This window comes from Hirundo rustica, chromosome 3, assembly GCF_015227805.2.
Source record: "Hirundo rustica isolate bHirRus1 chromosome 3, bHirRus1.pri.v3, whole genome shotgun sequence".
NCBI lineage: Eukaryota > Metazoa > Chordata > Aves > Passeriformes > Hirundinidae > Hirundo > Hirundo rustica.
Window position 1 is genome coordinate 102,837,899 of NC_053452.1, and position 26,323 is coordinate 102,864,221.

The 26,323-nt window shown below is 41.8% G+C and overlaps 1 protein-coding gene across 3 annotated transcripts; it reads right to left on the minus strand.

Annotated features, from left to right (window-relative positions):
* Window positions 1–691: 691 nt before the first annotated feature.
* Window positions 692–25,335, minus strand: E2F6 (E2F transcription factor 6). Of its 3 annotated transcripts, XM_058419971.1 has the most exons (8): window positions 25,177–25,335; window positions 21,066–21,114; window positions 19,381–19,597; window positions 18,917–19,076; window positions 17,798–17,911; window positions 16,426–16,579; window positions 11,393–11,542; window positions 692–1,790 (listed from the first exon to the last, which is right to left on the minus strand). In XM_058419971.1, the coding sequence occupies exons 1-7, from the start codon at window positions 25,240–25,242 to the stop codon at window positions 11,439–11,441; spliced, it is 864 nt and encodes a 287-aa protein (XP_058275954.1). In that variant the 5' UTR covers window positions 25,243–25,335; the 3' UTR covers window positions 692–1,790; window positions 11,393–11,438. The 3 variants fall into 3 exon arrangements, with proteins under 3 accessions (XP_058275954.1, XP_058275956.1, XP_058275955.1); XM_058419973.1 differs by lacking the exons at window positions 692–1,790; window positions 11,393–11,542 and adding an exon at window positions 12,413–12,894 and having other exon boundaries at window positions 25,177–25,332; XM_058419972.1 differs by lacking the exons at window positions 692–1,790; window positions 11,393–11,542 and adding an exon at window positions 14,954–15,702 and having other exon boundaries at window positions 25,177–25,332.
* Window positions 25,336–26,323: the final 988 nt, after the last annotated feature.

A 26,323-nucleotide genomic window follows, 5' to 3' on the forward strand; every position in this document is an offset into this window, starting at 1 on the left:
GACTATTTCTATCCAGTGACATGAATCAACTGTATTCCAAATGAGAACCAAATTGTGACAACAGAGTAAGGACAAAACACCTGTCGATAGTCCAAGCAAATACAGTCTTTGAAAGCTGCCAAAATTAAACCATGTCAGACTGCTACAGGCAAAGATGCATAACTATCGTCACTAGCTCAGGACGCTGCACTGACGTGGATCAGTGTTGTTATGATGGAAATAGGAACAAGAAGTAATTTTTTAGATAATGAAGTCTTGAGACTTTGGAGGTCATGGCTAAAGATCATCATTTTACCTCCAAAAAATAATGTAGATTTATGTCATTAGAACAGGGGTTTTACTTTTAGATTCATAAATACAAAATAGGGGTGAAAAGGAATATAAGTTCATTTTGGGTTTTATTTGTTTGTTTTAATTTTACTTTCTCACATGCTAGTGTTCAATCAGCCTAAGGGTAAATAAATTATTTTTTTCTGGATTAAAAATAAATGTCTTCATTTTAGATTAATTAAAACAGACAGGAAAAAAGGTACACAACTTGTGTATATAGGAGTTATGTTTTTGAAAGACTTGCAAAGTCACAATCTTCATCGTTGATATACTAATTCCAGTGTTGTCTTGGGACAAATAGTACAGTTATGTAAAGTCCACAAAAAAAACCCAAAAAACAAACAAAAAACCAACATTGTTTAACATTCTTTCATTTAATTAATCTCTTGCATTGTAACTAGAGGCTTTAAATGCAAGCAGCTTTTCAAACCCCATGCATTTCCAAACCAGCCTCAGTAAGACTGACAGTACCACATCAATTACTAGCACAGGCCAGCTATAAAATTACAAAACCACTCAGCCGTCTGTATAATTAAATGCAAACCAAAGTAATCAAGCAAATGTTAAAGAAAATGTCTTCATCTGGTAAGCTTTGTAGGTAAAGGCCTATATCTACTGTTCTGCTTGGGAAGGGATGTACCTTTGTCTCTGAAGGTGTGCCAGGTAGCTCCTTCCCATTTCTTCTAACAGCATATATAGCTGATAAATACAGAACTATTAGTTGGTACTGTCTGTTGCTGTGTTAAAGTCAGTGTCTTAAGCACAAATACCAGAGTCAAGAAAAGGAGGTGTGAATCAAAAGCAGCTGCATAATGCCTGGGTGTGTCTGATAATGCAGGACTTGGTCTCTGCCTGGCTCTCAATTGCTTACATAATTCTCCCCAGCTAAATAACATTGTTTTTGTTAATAAAGTAGTTTCATAGTTTCTTGGATGCATTGGGAAGACAGAAGTGAAGCTGTGAATCTAGGTTAATTGAAATGCTTACGTGGTGGCGATGTGCCACATTCTCTGCTGTAAGTCTCAGGAGTAAGTGTAGCTTGGAGAGGGTAAGAACAAAGTGACCTCGAGTTTTCCTTTGCTGCTTTGTGCATTTAGGTGAAGCTTAGGGCTCTCTGGCCCATAGGTGTAAGTCACAGCAGTTTGAGAGACTGCTGTGATTTATTAAATCCTTGCTGTTACGCTGTCAGTTTATACCTCAGAGTACCTTAGAGCAGAGGAGGGTTTCTGCCACTCTTCTCTCTGCTGTGAGTATTATCTGCATCACTTCTGTTGCATGACACATCATAAAGGTTGAAATATTGGAAATACGCAGGAGTACAATGCTGCTGGTCCTTTGGAAGTGCTGGCCAGCGCTTCTCAAAGCTGTCTCTGCCTCCTTTTAATTCGACAAGGGGACTAGAGAGTGATTCGGACCTATCACTTGCATGCTTGTAACAATCTCTTGCAGTGAACACATACCTGTAAGAACAAAAGCATTTCTGATAGTTTATTCTGTATTTAAGATCAAACATTTAAACATTAGCTTCTCAAAATGGAACCCGAAATCCAGAATTAGGGAAATAGGCTCCTTATAGAAAATATGAGGAGAAATCAGACATGTTAGAAAGGGGGGCCAACTGGATACTGAATGGAAATTATGAAAAATGTGGCCAATGCCCCATGTTTTCCTAGATGAGATATAATCTGAATCAGCATGTTCATCCTGATCTGATCCAGAATTCTTTAGCAGAACAAGAACCCATGTACATGTTCTCCTTTCTCCATTCTCTGGCAATTCATATTGCACAGTACACCTCTAAATAAAGTTCCTAGACACTATCTTGCAGGCCGGTGTGTGGTTTTGCAGAAAATTGCATTAATAAGAAATGGGATGCCAGGAAGAACAGGCTCTCTAGCCTTTCAATGAGAACACTCAGCAGGATGGAGGCAGAGAAGTAGACAGCAAACAGTGAAATTCACAGTTAGACAGCTGATGAGTATTTTTTGTATTGTCATTTTGGATTTTGGTGTAAGAACCACTTTAGGCACCTAATCAATCCTTCTTTTGATCTGGCCTTTTGCCATAAGTATGAAGGAACTGGCTTGGAAAATGACAGTAAAACCCCAGGCACTGAATGCTCCCTGCAATTAGGAGGAAATGCCAGTAGAAGATGACTTGGATAGAACAAGCTAAAAAAAGATGATTAGTGCAGAGGTTCTGTGTGTGTCTCTGAATACCCACATTATGTGTCTCTGCATTAGCACTGTCACTCCCGTGATCTGCTTTTCATCAAGACTTAGCTTCTGTTAATTGTGGGGAAACCGAGCCGGTCCAGCTGATACCGGCATGTAAACAACTACAGCTGCTGTGCCTGCTCTCAGGGAATTTGCAGGAGCTGTTAGATACGCATAAGAACAGTTGTGAGTGCATGAGTGAAGACATAGCTTTGCATATAAGGGTTTACAGTCTTCGAGAAATGACATCATTTTGTATTTACACAGCATTCAGAGTCGAGGAGGGAAGGAAGGAAGGAAGGAAGGAAGGAAGGAAGGAAGGAAGGAAGGAAGGAAGGAAGGAAGGAAGGAAGGAAGGAAGGAAGGAAGGAAGGAAGGAAGGAAGGAAGGAATGGAAAGGAAAGAGAGAGAGAGAAAGAGGAGAGGAGAGGAGAGGAGAGGAGAGGAGAGGAGAGGAGAGGAGAGGAGAGGAGAGGAGAGGAGAGGAGAGGAGAGGAGAGGAGAGGAGAGGAGAGGAGAGGAGAGGAGAGGAGAGGAGAGGAGAGGAGAGGAGAGGAGAGGAGAGGAGAGGGAAGAGAAAAGGAGAGAAAAGAAAAGAAAAGAGAAAAGAAAAAAGAAAGAATTCTGTTACTGCTTGGAAAAAATACAACTTTTCTAGCTGTCCTTTTGTCCAACACAGACAGTATATTTAGGTACTATTATTTCTAGACTTGACTGTCAAATAGTAAATGGGATGACTGTGTGAAGAGGCCAGCATAGAGATAATCTCAGTTTTGCCCCAATCTTTGGTGATGGGGACAATATTAAAATGAAACACTACATGGATAAGAAAAATTAAGGTATTAGAAGAGGTAATTGAAACTAAATTGGAAGAAAACTTGGAAGATTTTGATGTGAGAAAGCTGAAATTAATGGGAATTATTAAGGGATGTTTTCATGTACATTCTTTGTAGGAGAATAAAACAATCTGAAAGGTATTGTGCTATTTCCAAACTAAAAAGGACTCACTTCATGTAGGATAGCAATGCCTTATGGGGTCAGATAGGGAGGTAGGTATTAGTTGAATCCTTGAAGATTTGGTCGGAACTACAAAGATCAGTCCTGGTCCCTCATGTTTAACTTTTTGAAATTGGAACCTTTTACCAGCATGAAATCCAGGACTGTGCCACTGATGTGGGCTGTTTAGAGAAGACAACATCAATAGAGAGTTGAGGGTTGGGATGTTGCTTGAAGATCTGGATCAGCTCAGTGATGGGAATGATAGAAACAGGACATTATTAAATGGTACAATCTATAGAGGGAGTGCCCTTGGGGACTAGTGAGGAATTCTGATGTAATGTGGGAACTTACCACTTGGAAATAGCTGAGGAGAAGTACTTCAGGCTTACGTTAGCTAATGAAAATGTGGAATTAAAAAATATAAATGGTATTGCAAAATTAACAAAGATACTCATGTAAGATAGGATGGGGCAAGATCAAGTGAAAACGCTGTGACATAAATAGTTCCATTCATCTGATTGGAGAAGCGGAACTGAAAATGGGAATCTGGCAGAGATGAAGGAACAAAGCAGCCTGGTTTATGTGAGGTGGCTTGAGTAGCTCAGTTTTCTACATCCAGCAGAGAGATGAATGAGAATATGGTGGTGTCTAAAGATACACCAAAGACAGCAACCAAGGAGTTTAAGTACATTACAAGGCAATGCTGGCAGAAGAACGTATGTGAGTAAACTGGCCATGAATAAGTTTAGATGGGAAATAAGACTGCTTCTGGCTACTCACAATGCAGGGTTAGTACAATCTTCATCCAGGTAAAGGCAGCCAGAAAATACCTACCTGCAGTGTATCTGTGTACTTTGAAAGGGCTGTAATATATGGTGTCTGACACCACACGGACCGGAGTTGGGAGCTTTCAATGTCATTTTCAGTTCTTATGTGGATCCAGACATAAGGGTTTGTAAGAAGCATAGGGTAGTCTGGATGAAGGTTATCAAACTATTTCATGATCAGTTAAAGACTTGGTGGTAGTTGAATTTTTGCTCAAGAACTGCAGTGAATGTAATAAAAATCAGCACAGTTTGGACATAACTAAACTGGCTGCTTTTCCTTGCTGAAAGAAAACAACCTGAAGGTTATTTCTTTGCATGAAATGTTAAGTTTTAATCTGATGTAGAATATTTGTTTTGGATGCTTGAAAGAATGTCATAGCATGGGTATACTTAGGATGAGGAACTCCTACTTTTGTCCAAGGGAATTTGAAGCAGAATTCTACTTAGAAAGCTGTCCAAAGACTCTGTATCCATGAAGCAGGATAAAGGGGAAGTTCTTCGTCCTGTTGAAGCTGCTGACCTGCACAAAGGCATGAAGTTTGTTGGGTCAGCAAGGGGGAGTATGAGAAGCACAGCTTCCTACTCTGGGAAGCAGCCTGCTCCTTTGGGAGGTGTGTCCCCATCCCTCACAACTGGGACAAAATCAGAGTGGTCACAGGAAGGATTGAGCATAGTCCAGCTCAACAGATCCTCTGTTAAGGGGTCTCTGCTACCTAAGTAAATGCTCTGATCATTGAGCTGTTGGGTAACTGGGGACTTTCCTCCAACACAGTTCATACCCTTGGTTTTTTTCCAGCCAAAACTATTCAGCAAATTTGAAGCAAATAGTTTAGACATGACTGAAACCATATTTTCCGGGAATTAACTATTAAAATAAATATATAAATATATATCTAACTATCTAACTATCTAATATCTAACTATTACCTCTTTTAAAATTCATGATGCTTCTTTTCCACATAAATTAAAACTTTTTCTTTTAATTAGTAAATATACTTAAATGTAACAGTTTGACCCATCTACCCAGCCAGGGTAGTAAATTGGCTCCTCACTTATGCTGTTCTGGAGTGCACAAGCTGTTTAATAGCACTTATAACTAATGCTTATTTCTTCAGTTTATTCATATTTTCCTTTTTTTTTTTTTTTTTTTTTGCTGCCCCTTTCATCCTATCATTTTCAACAGTTGATCCCTCTAGGAGAGGGAACTCTATTACATTTTCATGCTTTTCTAGTCAACTAATTTAAACTAATAAAAAAAATAAAACACTTTTTAGAGTGAGCCTTGTGCAAACTTGTTGATTGTTTAAATAGATTATGCTTTTCCACTATACACAAGCTAAACTATTAGAAACAAATGAAGGAAAAAAAGGATTTAACTAGATGTAGTTTTTAATAGTGTTAAAACTACTCAACCAGAACAAGGAGGGTTGGAACTAGATTATCATCAAGGTCCTTTGTAACCTAAACCATTCTGTGAATCCATGACTGTATGATTTCTGGTCAGCTCTCCTGCACCTTGTAGCACTCCAGCATTGCATCTCATCTTTCCAACTGGTAGTGTCCAAATATTCTCTCTAGGCCACGGCAAGCAGCTCTCTGTTGCATTTGTTGCAGCATTTCTAGGGACTGTTTGATGCCATGTGTGATTTGCAGCTGGTCTGGAATGTGAAGTGGTGGCTTGGCGCTTCAGAAGCCATGGAAGGATGGTTGTAGACATCCCTCTAGTGGCCCCGCAGCCTCTAGGATGCCGGTAGCAGCTCTGGCATCCCTGGGCTCACCAGGAGCAGATGTGCTGCTCGGTGGGGCTGAGGAACTGTCTGAAACACACAGATTAAGAAATGGCAGATAATTTCTCCCTTTTTCCATTTCACCAAAGTTTCCTGGAAACTCTGCACCAGTTCGGGGTGTTTAGACTGTTTGTTTCACACAAGCCTTGATACTGGAAGGCTGAACCCATTTCACTGGCCACTGTAAAAAACAGATGTACTGAGAGTTGATATGAGGGAAGGGTTAATCCTGTCTCTCCGTTTTTTTTAAATGTCAGTTTATTTAACCTAGAGAGAGAAAAATTCTGTCATCATTGAAAAAAAAGGCAAGTTATACTTGAAGATTAATTAAATGTTTCAGATCTTCTTGTCTCTTTAATACAAGACTGATAGAACATCAAAGGGGAAAAAAAAAACCCAAACCCAAAGTATATGTAAAATAAACATAAGGAACACTTACTTGTACATCTGTACACTGAGGCATCTCAACTGAAATTGTTAATAAGATGCTAATTATGTTTATGTGTTTGGAACATCAAATTTATTTCGCTTTTTAATTTTTTAAAGGACATGCAGCAAAAATGAGAGCCCTGGGATAGCATCTGTAAAGATAGTGGAGAGGTCTCCAGTACTGTCTTCAGAAAGGATGCTGTCCCAGGGCATCCACTATGATTACTTCATGGAGTGGAGCACAGCAAGTTGGGGATTGCCCTCCCAGGTGCTGGACAAGCATATTGTGGAGGGTCCTGGGGAAGCTGGCACACTCTCAGGAGTCACTGCAGAGCAGAACTGATCAGAGTTTGCAAGGGACATCAAGACAGTCCCCACTTTTTTGCAAATGGGCGCAGCACAGAGGAATGATTTGTTCCAGAGGCAGCAAGCTGCCTGACAGCAGCAGTATGTGGTGTTGAAAGGAGATATGGGTTAATACGTAAGTAAAACTGCCCTTAAAGGACAGCCCACACTGGGATTTTCTCTGTATGGAAACAGGAACTACAGATCTCAACCTTCTGATAATGGTAGCTTTGTATCTCAGTAATTCACATTTGTATCTCAGTATTACCACTATGAATCCATTATTACTTTTAAACACGAACTACCTATACAAAAATATCAAAGTGCAACAATTAAGTAAATTATACTTCGAGCTGAACTCAGGCCCATTTCAAAGCCATCATTTGCATTCAATAAAGCACATGGCTGAATGACTATTTCTAGTTGAACCTCGATTTTTCAAACTGATTGGAAGCAATTGAGTGAACACACACCACCATCCTGATCAGGTTTTGATTTCAAAGGTGGTAAAAAACTGAAGTTGCATTAGGGAGAGTTTTTTCCCCCTTTAGCTCTCTATAATTTTCCCTCCAAATCATAAATACTGCTTTGCAGACCTCCCTCCTTATACCCCAAAAATAGCTCCATGTGTCAATTTAAGAGATAGACAATTGGCATGAAGTCAGCAGAGAGAGCATAAATGCCTGAGAAGTTTTCAGGCGACATCTATGTAAACAATTGCTGTTGTCTTGTTTTCATTTCCAGGCAACTGAACCTCAGAGACACATACACAGAATACAGACAATATCTGGACAACCTTCCAACCCTTCTTTCCAAGCAGTTTATGCTTTCTCCATGTATAAAGGAACAGTATTTTACAGACTGGGGATAAAGTGTATCTTGATTGGAAGACACTTGATTTAAAGAGTCTAATCGCCATCTAATGTCACAAATTTAAATCCTTTTGAAAGACGTAAGATTCCTGTGCTTCAACCTGTAGTATATTTTTAATACAGTCTAGAGTATTTCAGACCAGGAGAAACATATAATTAATCAATAGACATTAATCCACATTTGCCTCTTGTGCTGCTCAGTGGCTCAGGGTTGTCAGTGTTTTTGAAACTTTCCACACAAGTCAAAACTATTAATCTCTGCATGGAGACTGACAGTCAATGTGTCAATTTTGGCAATTTGTTTTTATCCCTTTATTCAGTTGTTTAAGATAAATCTGCAATTAAGTCTTTTTTATCTCAAAAGAAAGGCAATGCTATTGTTTTCACAGGATTTTGCTTTTACTTTGCTTTATTTTAACCTCTAATCACAGGAAGAATTAATCATGTATCTCTATATTTCCCTTATTAATATTCACTCAGGATAGGATAATATTGCAGAATTTCAAATGCGTTTGTTTTCTCTTCAGCTGAATAAATATAGAAATCATCTCCTCCAATAGCTTCTTGTCAGCCTGAAGGCTCGCACACATTGCTGGGTAGTTAAAGCTGAAGCTGTTTCTAAAACCAGGGAGTTGGGGGTTTTTTTGTGTGTGTGATAAATTGCTTATTACACAAAGTATTACTGGCATTGGTGGTGAGAACATTGCTTGGTAAAAAGGTTCTTAGACGATCTGCAGGGAGTAGCATTGTCAAGTAAATCACAGTTCTCAGCTCCTGACTGAATTTTGTGCAACCTGCTTTAGTATATATGTCCGGTTGCGTCCCCGCTCCGGGTGGGAGCTAACCCCCAGCTAGCTCGGGTCAACACAGACACAAAGTTTCCAGTTCGTTTTGGCTTCTCGGCTTGGCAGCTGGACTCAAAGGTGACAGTCAACAGCAGCAGAAGAGAAAAGGCTGGCTCTCAGCTTAGCAGGTTAAAGGATGTTTATTAGCAGAGATCTCCAAGCTCCGAGGCGAGCGGCTCGGAGCTTCCAGGCTGAGAACCCCGCGGCTGAGAGAGTTAGCTCCTCCCTCCCACCCCCTATAAGCGGGGGAGGGTCCCAGGGAGGATACAAAAAAGACCACAAATCAGGGGTTTCAGGGGGTAACAAGGTGTGCCCACCCCCAAGCTTCAGACCACTAAAATCCAGAGCCAAAGGAATTCCCCCCAGGCTACCTATCACCTGAAGCCCTCTGCCGGAGATTTCACAATCCGGGAGGGACCCCGGGAGTGATTGACAAGCTGCCCCAGAGAGGGGGGTTGGGGCAGAAGGGATGTTACATGTCATGTGAGGTATGGGATGATTGACACAAAACACCTTATTATACAGACAACACAAAAGGGATACAGAATTGGGGATACAGTGAAATGAACCATAACATAAACTTCTTACAAAAATCTAATAAAACAGTTCTGCACCACCACAAGTATATAGGATGGAGGCACTGTGTGGATACTGTCCTGGTTTTGTAGGTGTTTTAGGGATTGTGAAAAGATCACAACAAACTTCTGGGAAGCTTGATTTGATCCCTGAATGCCTTAGCAGTTAGCAGCAGAGTGTCTAGTGTCACTCACAACACTCAAGTAGCTGCAGTATGGTCAAGAAGAAATGGTCTGAAGGTTCATGATTCTCATCATGGGAAAATGGGAGTGAGTTCATTTATTTGTTGGTTCATTCATTTATTCCACATACAATTTGTTTCCTGGACACTCCAGAACAAGAGCAGAGGCAGAATACAACTTAGCAGATGCGACTGGCAGAAGACGGTCTCATAGTTTGCAAGGGTGGATCTTACCAATAACAATATGAGAGATACCAACCATGTGTCCTTTTCAAAGTGGCAGTAATGCCTTCCCTCATTCCAGATGCCACACTAAAATCTTACCACTTGCAATATTTAGTAGAATCCCCTTTAAGACTTTGTTATCCAAATAAAATCTGAAATGTTTTTACTGCACTTTGAACTTTTCCTCTGACAGATAATGTTTATTCAGATTTGGAATTTAACTCTTTTAATGTCGAGGTCACAGTTTATGCACACAAATGTTACCCTAGGTTTAGGAGCCAGAAAGCCTCTTAATAATTGTTATGTCTTGTGTGTATATATATATATATATATATATATATATACACACACACATACACAATAAAATATAAGAACAGCCTTTCTGTTTCTGAGTTTATGAAACTTTTTATCTGATCTCACACCTTCCTGTTTTGCAAAATTTTTATCAGTCATTTTTTTCATTTTTTGTATATGCCTGGGCTGCATGTTAGAGAAGCAATAATTATGGTTGTAGCCTGCTCGAGACATTTTTGTGGTTATAAACGGGGGGAAAAAAAGAATTGCTTAGAAAATGACAGCTGCAACATCAAAATTGTTATCTGAAAAAGAATATTGAATTGTCTAAAAGCAGTTCTGTGCAGGATTTGCCTCAGATCTAGAAGAGACTGAAAACTGTTTAGATGAATAGCTAAGTAAGTAACTGAATAGCTTGCAAATTTTTATAATCATGAAGTTTCCTCTTGAAGTGTCAAGTTTTCTTTTTCAAGGATGCTCTGAAATATGCCATGGATGCATGTTTTAAGGTTGCTTAAAGAATCACTGGCGAAGTGACTCAGCAAAAACAGGTTTAATATAAAAGTGACAGCACAACCAAGTTTCCTGGCAAGGTTCACTCTACTACTTACTAGATGGTAAAAGTGGATGGAGAAAAAGCAAACAAGAATCCAAAATCAATCCAAACAAAAATAAACCCAAGAATATCTACATGGAGTCTGGAGGGAGAAGGGGGAAGAGAAAAGGGTAGCAAAAGACAAGGATGAGAAAGAATACAGAAAAAAAAAAGAATACAGAAGACCCTCCTGCGGAGCCAGAGGATTCATAGTAAACCCCTGAGAAAAACAGAGCCTGGACTTCACCAAGAGTTTATCCCTAAAGGCCCAACAGCACTTAATCTTAACAAAACCTAACAGCATCTAATCTTAACACTTAACAGTACTTAATAGATAACTGAAGCTAAACAATTTAGCAACAGATTCATTTCGAATTTACTATATCACAACTTACTTACAGGCCTGACTTACTACAAATATAAATGACTTAAGAATCTAGGAGAGTATTCCTAGTACATTTGCTATGTCATATTCACACTCACATGTGTTATGACCCACTCCAGGTGAGGATAACCCAAATTCTTGCTAATAGATCACTTGGGGTGGATTAGAGTTAAATGACACCAGGTGATCAGTGTTTGTAAATATACACATGTAGGGTTTATTGTAGAACAATTTGGATGCAAAGGAAAACAGGTGTGTAAGCCATTTCCATTTTGGTTGTTATTAATCTCACCACGCACAGGCCCTGTGATGAGACTTGGTTGTTCCACAGTCTTGGTCAAAGTGGTGATTCCAGGCTGGAGCCTTTGTGGTAGTGAGGGAAGTCCTGAAGAATTGGTGGGAAAAATGCCTGGGATAGTCTGCAGAACACAAGATCTATTGACTTTATATTCGCTCAGGTTCAGGTGGGAATGCCTAGGTACCTACCCTGTTGGGTTGGGAAGCTTCACACTGGATGGGATAGTGTTGTGGATCATGGGACACTTTTGGAGTCCTTGACATCATCTAAGACAACACTGCTGCCCGTCACACAGAGATGAACACCCTCAGGCCACATGTGAATGTCCCAGGACTTTCCTGAGGGGAGAAGAGCCACTGAGTGCACAATACAACCCAGCAGTTTGTGCAAGGGAGAGCACCTTAGCACGATAGGAATCACCATCCCATCTCCACAGGACCTGTCTCCTGTGACAGCACACCATTCACCCTCAGTCTTATCAGAAGCTAGCTATTGCACATCCAAAACCTCACCTCCTCCAGCTCCAAACCAGGCTTCAACAAAGTACCCTGGCATCTCCACAAAGGGGCAATATTTTGAGTCATTATCCCTTAAAAGTTGGCTTTAGTCACAGTAATTTTCCATCCTGGTCACAATTCAGGTTTGATAACTTTCTTTGAAAGTTTGATAACAAAATTATTATTCCACTTAGGTTGTTATTCAGGCAACATAAATAAGCTTCCAAGGTTGCTCATTAAAACACAGGGGCTTGTTAGAAAGCGAAAGTTCCTGGGAGAAGTGTTTCTGATAAGCTCCAAAGGAGTTCAGCCAGCTGCTGTTTGTCAAGGCTGAGGCCTAATGAGCATTTCTGAGATCACAGTGTGGCCAGGGTGGGGGACACACACCCCCATAGTGGCCTATTACAAGCCAATAGAAGAGTTGAGATGTACTGGGCTTGGATCTTTGAATTTTCTGTTACAGCTTCTCAGATCATCATCTATAACCCCAATCCTTAATCCAGAGGCAATTGCAAATACCACCTCATTCATGGATCACATGGTGAGAAGCTTCCATCAGCTCACATCCACGGTGTGTGTCTGGAGAGCCCAGCTCCAGGCCCTCAGATCACCCATTGTCTGCCTGCAGGGGGTGGCAAGGAAGGAGGAACCAGGGATGCCATACATGGACACAACCAGGCTGCCCTTTCTCTGCAAACATCATTCAACTTCCTCCGAAACACAGATTGTGCTTTTCCACAAACGAGTATCCCAGTCCTTCAGTAAATGTCTATAAACAGTGAGAAGCATTTAGATGCTTAGCCATTCTTATTGAAAGCAAGACAAAAAGAATATTAGAAACTTTTAATTTATTAGAGTCCTCAAACAGCCAAGAGAGATTCTTACACATACAAATGCACTGAACATAGACAGATACGGACTCAACAAAAATAGCACTCTCAGAAAAAAACCCAAGCATTATTTTACAAATTCAGAGTAAGGTCCTGTCACATTTACAAGTTAGCTTGTAACTTGTAAGTTCAGCATCACTAGGGAGTTTTTCAAGTCCAAGTTGACTCTTTCCAGCTAGTTAGTGCACTGAGCTTATACAGTACATTGCTTTCCAGCATCACTGACGAGTAACACCGTACGTAACCAAGTAGTAAACGCAGTGGTTTAATCTTCAAAAGTCCATTCGTTCCACTGAAGGTACACTATTAAAACAACAAATGTATTTAATAAAATAACAATAGTATAATTGTCATATTACAGCTTCTTCCTTATCATTGTGACAATTGTGTGGCTAAAAAATTAATTATACTGCTAGAAAACCTGTATAAAAGACTGAGGAAAAACAATCACTAGAGATTTGTTCAAAATGAAAAATCCTAATGTTTCATTTAAATGAATTGTTCCACTGTTGAAGACAGACTTCCTAACATTTATAAGATGGTTATTTTGTAGAAATATACTTCCTTACTACATAGGTAAGGTAGATAATGGCTAATAGTTAGAAGGTAGGATTAGAATAAGTATTAGGAAGAAATTCTTTATTATGAGGGTGGAGAGGCACTGGAACAGGTTGCCAAGAGAAGCTGTGGATGCCCTATCATCTCTGGAAGGCCAGGTTAGATGGGCTTTGAGCAATCGGGATGAGAGGAAATGGCCTCAAGCTCCAACAGGGGAGATTCAGGTTGGACAACAGGAAGAATTTTTTCACTGAAAGAATTGTGAAGCACCAGAACAAGCTGCCCAGGGGGGTGGTGGAGTCACCGTCCCTGGGGCAGTTCAAGGACTGACTGCACCTGGCACTCAGTGCTATGGTCTAGTTGACTTTGCAGTGTTTGGTCAAAGGTTGGAATTGATGGTCTTGGAGGTCTTTCCAACTTAAGTAATTCTGTGATCTAGGGGAAGGTGTCCCTGCCCAAAGCAGGTTGGAACTACGTGATCTTTAAGGTCCATTCCAACCCTAACCATTCTAGGACTTTATGATCACGTAATAAAAATCCACCCCAACATACAGCATTCAGAATTAGTTGTTAGTGTTGGAAATTTTTACACATTTTATGGCAAACATTGTCCTGAGTTGTTAATTAGCATAGGGGGAATCAATGCTTCTCTTTGGCACAGACCTCCCCCACCAACCAAAACAGAACAGCAGCGTCAAACATCAAATAGAGAGTTTGCCATCTGAAAAGATACCAGTAACTGAAGGAAAGGGACAATCTTCCTGTGAAAAAAAAATGCTTTCTTAGTTTTAACCCTCACTCCCACCTTCACTGGAGGGGCACCTTCCTCATTTTTACCATGTTCTATTAACTGCTGTCACTTTGCTTTTATCTATTATTATTACAGCTCAGCCTGTAGTTTGAATTTCATGGGAAGAAAAATAGTATCCTATACTGAAGTCCTGTATTCTGGAGCCAGAAGTTGGTAGGACATACATAAAAGTTCAAGACTGCTTTCTGAAACAAGCTTGCACTTGGCATTTTTTCCTCAATTTGCATAGTATACTACTATGCATTTTGCAGAATTAGGGAACCTTGTGGAAAACTGAATTAATTCTCAGTCTGTATTTAGGTGCATTTACACTCATCAGTGTCATCCATGCCACCTTATTTGTATTGTAGAATATAGGGCATTTAATTTCACTGCATCTGTCTGAAATAGCTGTAGAGCTGCTGGGTAGAACATTCAAGGGTCAATTAGCTTTGATTCTCTCACTTGTGAGTACATGTACAGTTGCCAATACTGGGTGATTGGGAAAACAAGGACTTGGACTTCCCATTTAAAAGCAAACCTGCCACCCCACCCCACCCCTACAGAAACCTCTGGTGTACAGTTTGATACTGAGATGAAGTGAGCCCAAAGACAGCACTTGCACAGTGACAGTTCACTCCCTTAGAAAATGCAGCATCCAAATTCCACAGCTTTGTTTTATGGATACAGAAGATATATATGGATACAAAGGATATTACAAACGTAGTCCTACAGTATTTTACGTATTTTTGCAAGAGCCACAAAGATGTCACGATACTTGGCTAAAGCTCTGCTGTATGTAAACTCCAGAAACTGGAAGGGACCAACTTAAGTAGTTACTGATCATTCTTCTGAGAATTGCTACAACACTGTGGCATCACAAAATCCAGATCTAAGTGTTATCTGACAGCACCATGTAAAACAGTTTTTACATCTTCACACGATTTAAAATGTTTGTAGTTAGTCAGTGAATTGTAGCAAAGGCAACTCAGTATGTTTCAATAGATTATTTCATATTTTTGTAAGCTTGTTTTATTGCTTTGCTGTACAAAGGCAGAAATGCAAACCATCTCAATGAATGTACATCAACAACTACCTAGAAATGATACACGTATGTACACAAAGCCCAATTATTTCACTTCAGTGTTGATACCATAGTTCAGGTAGAGCTGGATGCAAGCAGCATCTACATTGTATAAAGCATAACTCTCATGATATTTCATCTTGTTCTTTATAGCAAAGGCTTCCAGTACACCAGTTCTTCCTTACACTTGTATTTGACAATCCCGCTTAGTAGTGCAGCCTCAGAACTGAAAAGTGCATTTCTCCATTTTATACATTCTCACAGATATTGTGGACCATTCCAGAAACAGTTCTCCTACCTTTCTTTATGGAATAATTGATTATTTATGTTTTCTGTCAATTAAAATTATAAGGTAAAAATACTGTTTTCCCTAGGTTCCGTAGGTCACATGCAATTAAGAAAACAAAACTCCTAAATGGCAACTCCAGAAACTGTTGTCTTTTGAACTGGGAAGATAAGCAAACTGGGAACTTTTGAACTGGGAAGATAATCCTGTCAAAGCACTGAACCAATCCACTGCTGGTTTCTTAAAACACTTAGGAACATTTCAGGTTACAAAGTTTGCAGATCCAAGCAGCTTTGGAAAAGCCCTATAACACATTTACATCCTGTGTTAGATTTTTGTGCTGTAATTAATCTGGCATCTCAAATGGTTTTTTCTCTTCCATCGGAGACATTACTTTAAAAGGAAAGTAAAGAAGGCATATGATTACTCTTAATTGTAGAAAATACAATTCTGAGTTATTTCACAAGCAAAATGAAGTAAAAAAATAGCTAGGATGAAAAAGTCAACTCTTCCCTTCACCTATAAAGCACCACTTCTAAAAATAATTTCACTCTTTGTGTTCTGAGCTCCTGCAATTCCTGCCACATTTGTTTCCAAGGCACAACATCCTGCAGCACTAGGGTTCTTCAGAGTCTCTATTCCATCCAATCTTGTTTTAGGATATTAAAATACTAAATTCCCTCTTCTGTCTGCCCTCCCTTAGGGCAGGAACGAGCAGCAGCACAGTCTCGTTTAAAACAGCATCATAACTCTCATGGCAGCAGTCTCAGCTGAGCAGGACTCTGGAGTGCAGCAGCTGAGAGCTGACACGCTGCTCCATCCACGGACTGCAGCTCCAACAGGAAACCAGCAAAGAGCATAGGAAGGAAAAGGCCAGGAACAAGAGTGCTTTGCTCTATGTGCACGTGCCTGACTCTCTGACCTCCTGCTGCTGTGAGGTAACACAACAGCACAGACTTCTCTTCCAGGCGTTTCCTATACTCCCACACATCTTGGCCCACAAACTATGAAAATAGTATTTGTCCAACAGTATAGCTTCCAACTTCAGCAGAATGTGACAACCTTAAAAAACCCCAAAACCTACATGTGGTAAAAAATATAAAAGGAGGATTTTACCTTCATCAGGATAAAATGATGTCTCTGTTTCACTTTCATTAGTGACAGTGTCCATATCTTCACAAGTTTTGGCATCTGGCTTATCTTCTTCCACCTCACATAGATACACATCAACGGGTCCTTTGGTGCTCTTCACATGTACTTCTATGTGATCCTATAAAATAACAACTTGCATATAATCCAAAGAACAAATCTTACACATTCTTTATCTATTTTTGCACATATTTTAAAGACAATAGATTAAGAACAGAATATAGCAATGATGTAACTATTTAAAATTGTTACTACTTCCCCATAAATTATGACTATTACATACATTTGTAGGAATTTATTATGCAGAATTAAGCTAACAAGCTTTCATTTTTGATGAATGTGCACTTAAGTATTTGTTTAGTCTTTCTACTGACCTTCAGATATATGACCAAGACTTACTATATGTTTATGAAGAATAACAAAATTTAAGAATTTGACAAAACAGTGCCATAAATCAGACAACAAACTGAAGCACACAGCTTTAACAACATGGTAAAGTAACTAATCCCTATTGCTTCTACTGCTTTCCTTCAGCAGATATCACATTGCAAGACAGACACAGAGCAAAAAAATCTGAATGCACAATGGAGAAAACATTCCATTCTAATGTACAACTTTTTAAATTCTGCCTTTTTACTGCTTTAGGAGGCATTTGGAATTGCATCTTTTTCATCTCCACTGCATGACTGCATGAGTGACAGCTCTTGTGACCAGGGAAATTACTGGTGATTTGGTTCTACTGATTCATCTCCTTTTCCTAAGAAATCCTCACCTTTCTGTCCACACAGCAAGGCAACTTCGATGACTATGCAATTGGGAAGATTCTCAAAAATGCTCATGCCAGAAAGAAAATGGAATTAAAGTTCTCTTATCTAAGGCCGCCTTCCAGGATTTGCCCTCTTAGAGCACTACCAACAGTGGGTTCCCAGTACACAGGCCCTACTATGCAGCTGCAGCACTGCTGGGCGCAGGGGGCAAAGGTCTGGCTCCTCTGTGAGATAAGGACATAGCCTCGTGGGGTGAGGGCAGAGCACAGCCCCACTCCATGAAAAATCCCTCTAGATAGGATCTACCAGTGACAAAATGTTTTCTTTTTCCAACCATACTATACATTGCAAAACCAGGTAACTAAAGCTCAGATACATTTATGGCTTAACTATTTAGGCAAAAAGAAAAATACAGCAAGTAAGTTTCTAAGACTATTATCCCTGCAGCACTGTGTAGTGGAACACGAGAACAATGAACCACCACTATCTGCATGACAAAGAAACTCGAAGTCAATTACTAACTAATGCTGAAAAAATCAAATTCCTTTAAGAGAAATGTATATAAAACTTACATCTTTAGGAACTGGTATTTCCAACTTGGTTTCCTCTGGAGCTTTGATTGCCATCACAATCTGTTCCCGAAATGCCCGAATGCTTCGGATATCTTGGTATGTCACATAAGCTAGTGTATACATTGGTCAAGGAACCTGTCAAGTAAGTTGCTAATGGACAGAAGCAAAGAGAGTGATTCAAGATATGTCAATGCAGAATACCAAATGCAGAAAATTGATCAACAATTCAGCAGAGGTTAATATTAGCTTTGCAAAATGAAATAGCATCGATTGGTAGAAAAATACTTTTCTGAATTTCCAGGAAGGAAAAAAAAGCTTTTGAAAATATACTCAATGCTATACAAAAATCCAAACAGTTTTCACAGATGTCGTAAGTCTATGAAGCAGAAGGAATACTGTTCTTCAGAAAATACATTCTATTTTTAATAGCATGAAAATAATTTCCTGAGACACTATGAAACTATTTTCTTAACCAGTAAGATGTAAAGAAAACGAGCACATTTCATTCGCACACGCACCTTAACGTCCTGCCAAACAAGGGAGCTAACTAATATTTTATTGTAACCCAAAGCTAAAATCCAATCTTTATGCCATATATTAAAATAAGTCTCTTTTCTAGTGTTAAAACCCATCTGAAAGAACTGCACTGAAATCTCTTTCAAGAGAGAAGAGTATCAGAACACAACCAACATACCATTATATCCCCTTGGTGACAGGTCACTGGGACTCCATTCTGAGTCCTCCCTGTCATCTCACTGAGCAGCTTGAGCTCACTGGTAGGTCAAGACCTGCCCCCGAGACAACTCAAATGGAGAGAACGGGGTGATGGTCAGGTACTAACACTACTGCCCCACTTCATTCTTCCACAGTGGAGACGCCACACAAGCAGAACTCCTCTGTGGACAGGCTGGACCATCCATGATACTGCAGAGCAAGGAACACAACTGGCATTCTCAAATACAAAATAATCAGAAAGCTTGCTATTATAAAACCCATTATCAAGCAGTACTGCATACCTGTGGTATCAGCCTACACTTCTTACTCACAGATATGTGAGTACGTTGTTGGGGGCTAGACAACCAAAACCATGTGTTAAAAAATGCACAAATCAAAAGGATATTTTGCATTTTCTTTGTCATCTGTTAGTTCAAATATCTGATGAGCACAATTCTTGATTAATTCATCCAGAGCTTCTTCCATGGCTGCTAAGTCAGAAAGTTCATCTCTAAGGATTTGCTGCTGTGGTGCTTTTCCAACAACTTGGTCAAGATTGTTACCTCTAGAAGAATATGAAAGTTGTCTAGTATGTTTGTATAAATAACAGCCTGTTTATTAAACATGAAGTATACTAATAGAAAACAATAAGGAACTCCTTTATTCTGCTGAACTATGCTTCCACGTACTTCTGCACTTGATATTTGTTAACATATTAGGTAATTCACACAGCATAAGGATACAGGAAGTAAAATAATATCTATGAAAAGTAATTTAATATGCTTAAAGATACTCAAAAAGTTACAAACATTACTCAACATTGTTGGAATTTACTGTTTCAGAAACTAGACGTTTCAAAGACAACTCACATCCACTGGATGAGATTCTTAGATCTTTTCTGGATCAAGTGGATTCCATCCAACACATTAGTGATGTCATACACTCTTCGTTTTCGTACTCCAAGTGTTGTTGCTACTTCATTTAAATCAAGGACACCATCTGGAGCTTTTTTGAGAAGAGCCATAAATTTTCGCGTCAAAAGCGCCAAAGATGCATCAAATCGAGGCCTTTTGACATCCATAGTTTCTGTAAAGTTTTGGTAGAATATTTAGGGTAAGCTACTATGTAAGCATGAAGTATTGCTTAAAAAAAAAAAAGTGATAGTGATGAAATATAAATGAAAATAATAGTCTGGAAGCACTGCAGCTTTTAATGCTGACATTGCAATGGCATCATATGAAGCCTATGAACTACATGCACCTTCATTTGTTTGCAATGACTTTATCTAAATAGCAAGCATGCATTTTTGTGCTTTCAACATTCATGACTCCACCCTACTAGTATGGATATTAATAACTGAGTAACTGTATGTTCTACAGGATGTGAGATTGGATTCACTGAACAAATACCAATGAAACCTTTGGTTAATTATAGATAGTGCTGAGGTGCTGCCAGAGAAACACAGCTCTATCTCTGCTCCATGACACTGTTAGAATATTTTTTCACACCTTTTCGGTCCAGACCTCCCATGTAACCATTAGGCACCATTCAGGAGCCAGCTTGGCTTCAGGACTGTTTCAGGCTGGACACAATCAATCTGTCCTGGAACTGAAGAACTTAGTGTGCAGACAAACTCTGCACTATTTGGTCTCAGGGCAAAAGAACTGGTCATTCCATTGTTTGATTTACTAATGCAACACAGATCTACAGCTACCCTGTGCTATGCATATCCACTACCAACATAGCTGCAGAAACAGCAGAAGTCACTGATGAATAATTGGAGAATGTTATTCATGTATGCAAAAAGCACAAAAAAGCACCTACTTTGGAGGCACAATGGTATGCACACATTCATTTGATGCCAGCCAATAAAAGATTGTCAAATTTTGCTGTTACTTGTCTTTTCTCCCATAAAGCAAGCCAGGTCTTTCATCTAATCAACCTGTGCCCCTGAGCAATGTTCCAGTCTAATGCTTCAAGAAAAGGTCTGTGTATAAACAAAGTACCCCAGACAACATTCTACTTCAGCCACCAGTATTTTTCCCAAGACGATTGAGATATGCACCTTTACTCATAATCTATCACACCCATTCCATGACTGCAAGTTTGTGCACTCCTTAACACAAAGTGACAGGTTCAACAACTCAGTTTTGGACTGTGTTACTGTGAAATGTGTGAAACAATTCACCTGGTGAGAAAATAAACATTAAAAGCTCCAACACCCAGAAATTCACTCAAGTTTACTTCCACATTTATTAACACCAGTTGAAACCAAACATTTGCAGGTATGTTGTTTCAGTTTTCTCTAACTCACTCTTCCTGGGCACTATTTTCTATATAGCAGTGGGAAGGTATACTTGCAACAGATCTAAAGAGGAAAAACTATAAGGAATGTATTGCTTCACATCTGTTATTTCAGACATCAGTGTTCAGCATTTAATATCATCGCTGATATTAAATACAATTATTCATTTGTCTACCGCAGGTATTCACATTGTAGAGAGGCATGAAATACTGCAAGATTAATTTTCATACATGACACATAGCAACTTACTTTTCACGAGCTGTGTGTCCTTGTACACATCCGGGTTGATCATGGATGCCTGAGGAAATAAAAAGGGAAAAAAACAACTGTCATAAAACTGTCAAAAAATAATGTCAAAAAACATATCTACAGGGGGAGCGTCTTCATAAGAAACACTCAAATCTACTGTAGATGTTACAGTCATCACAGTTCTGACAATTCAACAGCTATTACTGTGAAGAAGTGTCACTAGATAAAAGGAATACATGCTCTTTACTTCCTGCCAGGATTTTCAGCCCTTAATCTCAGCACAACTCACTCTGTTTTCAAAAATAGGAAACAGCACTGAACTCACTGATGCTCAGGCAAGATGCAACCTGTCTTGCTTCTTTTATCGTAATTCATGGCCATTTCCTTTCAGTCACCCATCATGTAAAACTGTGAAATATCTGGCCGCCTTTTAAAAGTTCTTAACTTGCTTGCTCATATAGAATGAAACTTGTCAGGGGAAGTTTGGGTTAGATATTTGGAAAATGGTTCCTCTCCCAGAGGGTGGATGGGCACTGGAACAGGCTCCCCAAGGAAGTGGTCACAGCACCAAGCCTGCCAGAGTTCAGGAAGCTCTTGGACAATACTCTCAGGAACACAGTGTGACTCTTGGGATTGTCCTGTGCTGGGATCGGAGTTGGAGTTGATGACCCTTAGGAGTCCTTTCCAACTCAGGATACGCTATGATATTACTGAAGGGCTGCTGTGGCTTAACAAGTTCTCTCAGGAGTTTATTAACAGCCTTCTTGTACTAGTGGGTCTAAATCAGGAACAGCATTCCAAGGGCAATCTAATACATGCCAAGTAAGGAAAAAGAATCGCTTCCCTTAATTTTCTGTTCTCCTGCTAAGACAGCCTCACATGCCTCAATGTCAGTGCACAGTGCAGGTGCATATTTAGCCCACTGTCCCTGAGGACCCCCAGGTCCTTTGAACAGGGTGCTTCCCCAGTCTGTATCACTGCAGATAAAGGCATGGCTTTAACACTTGATTTTCAGCTTCCTGGGTTTATGAGGTGTTAAGATGACCCTTTCTTCCAGGCCATAAACTTCATATCCTCCACCTATGAACAGGACAGGCCCTAGGATAGACTCTGTCAGACACCCACCAAAGCTGCTCTGTCACTCCCCTCCACAAGTGGTCAGGGGAGGCACATAACAAGAAGTTTGTGAGCTGAGCTAAGGACCAGAAGAGACTGCTCCCTGAATACCATCATGGGCAAAACAAACTCAACTTGGGAATATTAATTAAGTTTATTACCAATTAAATCAGAGCAGAATAATGAGAAATAAAATACATCTGAAGAAAACACCTTCTCCACACTCCTCCCGCTTTCCCAAGCTCTGCCTCCTCCAAAGCAGCAGTGCAGGGAGATGCGAGTAGGGGTTATGTCCGTTCATCAAATGTTCCTGCTGCTGCTCAGGAAGGAGAGTCCTTCCTCTACTTCAGTGTGGGGTTCCCTCCCACAGAAGACAGCCCCCCATGAACTTCTCCAATATGAGCCCATCCCACAGCAACAGTTCAACTGCTTCAACGTGCATCACCTTTCCTCAGGATGCAGTCCTTCAGGCACAGCCTGATCCAGTGTGGGTCAGGGGTCACAAGTCCTACCATAAAACCTGCTCCAGCATGGGCTCCATGGGGCCCTGCTAGGAGCCTGCTTCACCATGGGCTTCCCACAAGTTCGCAGCCTCCTTTCAGGCATCCGCCTGCTCCAGCCTGGGTCTCCTCCATGGGCTGCAGGTGGATCTCTGCATCCCCATGGTACTCCATGGATTGCAGCTGCTTCACCACGGTCTGCACCACAGGCTGCAGGGAGACTGCTCTGGCACCTGAAGCACTTCTTCCTCATCTTTCTCCACTTATCTTGGTGCCTGCAGGGCTCCTCCTCTCACATCACTCTTCTCTGGCTGCAAATTACAACTGTATAATATCTTTTTCCCCTTCTTATATATGTTATCACAGAGGCACTACTACTGTCTCTGATTAACTCTGCCTTGGCCAATGACAGGTCCATCCTGGAGCTGCTCAGCACTGGCTCTGCAGGACATGGGGGAAATTTCTGGCAGCTTCTCACAGAAGCCACCCTGCAGCCCCCCACCCACTATCAAAACCTGACCATAAAAACCAAATACAGAGTTTTCAAGCCCAAGGTTTCCTTTGTTTGGGGTCCCTGCTTCAGCTGTTGCACCAAGATTAAGTTATTTTAATGATCCGTATGTCTGAGACTCTGCTATGGGAACTTGGGGTCAATCTGGTGAGGGGACCTTGTCTGACTGTGAGTGTGGGGGTGCAGCTGCAAAGGGGCCTCGGTCCCAGCTCATGTGGTGTGAGAGTGACTGACAAGAGTGGCTCTTGAATGGTCAGACAGGGAAATTTCTTTAATATTGTGACCTTTGACATTCCTTGCTAGTTTCAACACTACAACTTTGGCTTTCCAAGCGTCATATCTGCATGTCCAGGCGCTTCTTATCCTTGTTCTTTAGTCTGTCCTGCATATGTTCTTTTTGCCATGAGTGTCATGATGAAATGTGTTTCTTCTTACTGACCTCCATCTCTTCAGCTCCTCTAGCTTCCAAAGCTGCCTTCCCAAAAATCTCAACTACCTCTTGGCAGAATAAGCTGGAATACTGAAGGCGGAGTAGGACGGAATCTGGGTTCTGCACTTTGCTATGCCTTCCTTACTAGTAGGCTCAGAGTCTCGAATATCCCACTATCAAGAAAACTTCCCAGTCTGACCACGCATGAGACTCTGTGGCCGCCACACTCCCAGTGACAGAGGCTGTCACCGCTGGGACTGAAGCCCCTTCACGATGGACAGCCTCAGTGAGCTATTGGGAGGCCCACCTGACTCCCTACGTACCACACTCATACAGTCAGGCCATATTTCCTCACCGGTTCAACCCCAGGTTTGCCACTGCAGAGTCTCAGATGTCTCCTCGTAAAGCAATTTATTCATGGTGCAGCAACAGAGAAACAGCCCAAGCTGGTACCTCCAAAGAGGGACACACAATAAAGGAAACTCTAAGTTTTATATGCTCATAGTCTACCCAGATAAATCTTGCTCTTCCTGGAGTCCTCTGCTCCTTCTGTCTCCCCATGGGTCTCTTCCCACCTTGGCAGTGCCACCATCTCTGTGCCCTTTCATTATCCAAAGGATTGGCAGTTCATGGCTTCTGCTGTGTCCCTCAGTATCCACTCACCTGGTCAGTGTCACTGTCTTCCTGCTCTTTCTTATCCCAAGACAGTTCATGGCCTCTTGTCTAGGGATCCCACACATCTGCTGCCTGCAAACCGAGCTACCCGCACCAGATGTAATTCACACCCACTATTCCATGGCCATCACAGGCAAGGCTGTTAATGATTACCCCATCTTTGACCTCCCTGTTTGTACGAAGCTGATTCGGGAAAGTATCACCCATTGTAAACTTATCTAAATATCTACATTGAAAAGCTGTGCCAAACACCATTTGCTTCTTACAATCATCACTCCAATTACCCACCTAAAAACTTACCTGAACTCTTTCATGGCTCTAATAAAATACTACCAAGTAACTTTTCACCCAGCTGCCAAGAATAATTTTTAAAAAAAGTAATATATTTCAAGAAGTTTCATAAAATTAAAAGCATGTATCATCAGGATTAACTAAAAATGTAACCTTTAAAAAGTTTTATAAAAATAGGCTATTTTGCTGGCTACTTCATAGCATTGCTAAAGGTAATGGTGGCAGCTGCAGGTAAGACGCTCACAGACTTTAAGAGGAGAAAACACACTGTAGTCCGCTTTTCTCATACTTAGCCACAACATATTAGCTCGATTGAGAGGCTGTAGGTAACACAGGCAAGAAAAAACATTCCTTTGCATTGTAGCACCTTTCCCAGGAAGCCCGCCCCAACGCCACGAGAGAGGGAAGCACCCCAAGGCTGCTTTCGCGTACCATGCTGCCGAGCCCGCCGCACCTTTCCCGCCCAGAGCCGTAGGACGGGCTTTAGGCCGCCTACTCGCAAGCTCCCGCGGCAGGAGCGCAGCTGCAGCGCCGTCCCGCCCTCTCCCCATCCACAGGCAGCGCCTCCCTGTGCCGCTCGCCACGTACCTCACTCACAAGCAGCGCGTCCGGCTGCAGCGGCCTCAGGCGCTCCCAGTTGTCGGGTCCGGCCATGTCCGCCCAGCTGCTCCTCCTCCTCGCCCCGGCCGGCCCCGAGGCGAGGCGCTGGAGGAGGGAGGGCGCACAGACGCCCTCACGCCGAGGCTCCGAGCCGCCGCCGGGCGCGGGGCGCCGCGGACTCTCTCCCGCCCTCGCCGCTGCCAATCATGGCCGCCGCTCCCGCGCGCGCCTGAGGCGGCTTCGGGGCGGGAACGAGCGGGACCCGCGCACGCGCCCACCCCTCTGCCGCCCGGGCGCACGCGGCGCCGCCGCCTTCTCCCTCTGTTACCCATCGGCCCCCGCGGCGCCTTCCCGCCCCACCTGGCTTCGCCCGGCTTCGCCCGGCAGCCCGGGGCTGGTCCCGCCCCACCGAGCGCCGGCAGGAATGCGCAAAAGCAGCTCCTTTCCTCTCCTCCCATCGGCCGGCCGGACCGGTGGAGGAAGCCGTCTGTTCGCCGTCGTTCTCGTCCTCGCCTTTGCGATAGCGGACTGAGCACTGCAGCGGCCAGTGTGGGTTAAGGGCAGGAATCACAGAATACACTAAATTGGAAGGGACCCGTACGGATCTTCGAGTCCAGCTCCCGGCTCTGCACAGGACATGCACCATGTGTGCGAGAATGTTGGCCAAATGCTTTTTGAGCTCTGTCAGGCTGGTGCTGTGACCACTTCCCTGGGGAGCCTGTTCCAGTGCCTGACCACCCTTTGGGTGAAGAACCATTTTCTAATATCCAACCTAAACCTCCCCTGACACAACCTCAGACCTTTCCCCTTGGGTCATGCCCCTGGTCACCAAAGAGAAGCATTTGCCCCTCCTCTTCCCCTCACGAGGAAGTTGTAACTGCGCTGGGGTCTCCCCTCAGTCTCCTCCAGGCTGGACAAGCCCGGTGCCCTCAGCCACTTGTCATACGGCTTCTCCTCCAAAAGAGGGTCTTCACTGGTTACTGCGAGGAGGGAAGATTTATCTTTCTTCCAGGTAACAGCATGAGCAAGGAGAGAGCATTCTGTCTGAGCATTGCCATGCAAGTAGGTGTGAGAGTAATTAGTATTGATTCCTTGCCAAATTACCCGGTTTTGTCATTATGTGCTAGTACAAGGC

Bases quoted from the DNA above. Each gene is read 5' to 3' on its own strand.
- E2F6 (XM_058419971.1), bottom strand. From the start codon at position 25,242: ATGGCCGGACCCGACAACTGGGAGCGCCTGAGGCCGCTGCAGCCGGAC. The intron at 19,598-21,065 runs GTAAGTTGCTAT...AAAACTTTACAG, and splicing joins GGACACACAGCTCGTGAAAA to AAACTATGGATGTCAAAAGG. The intron at 11,543-16,425 runs GTAAAATCCTCC...TTCTCCCCTCAG, and splicing joins ATCATTTTATCCTGATGAAG to GAAAGTCCTGGGACATTCAC.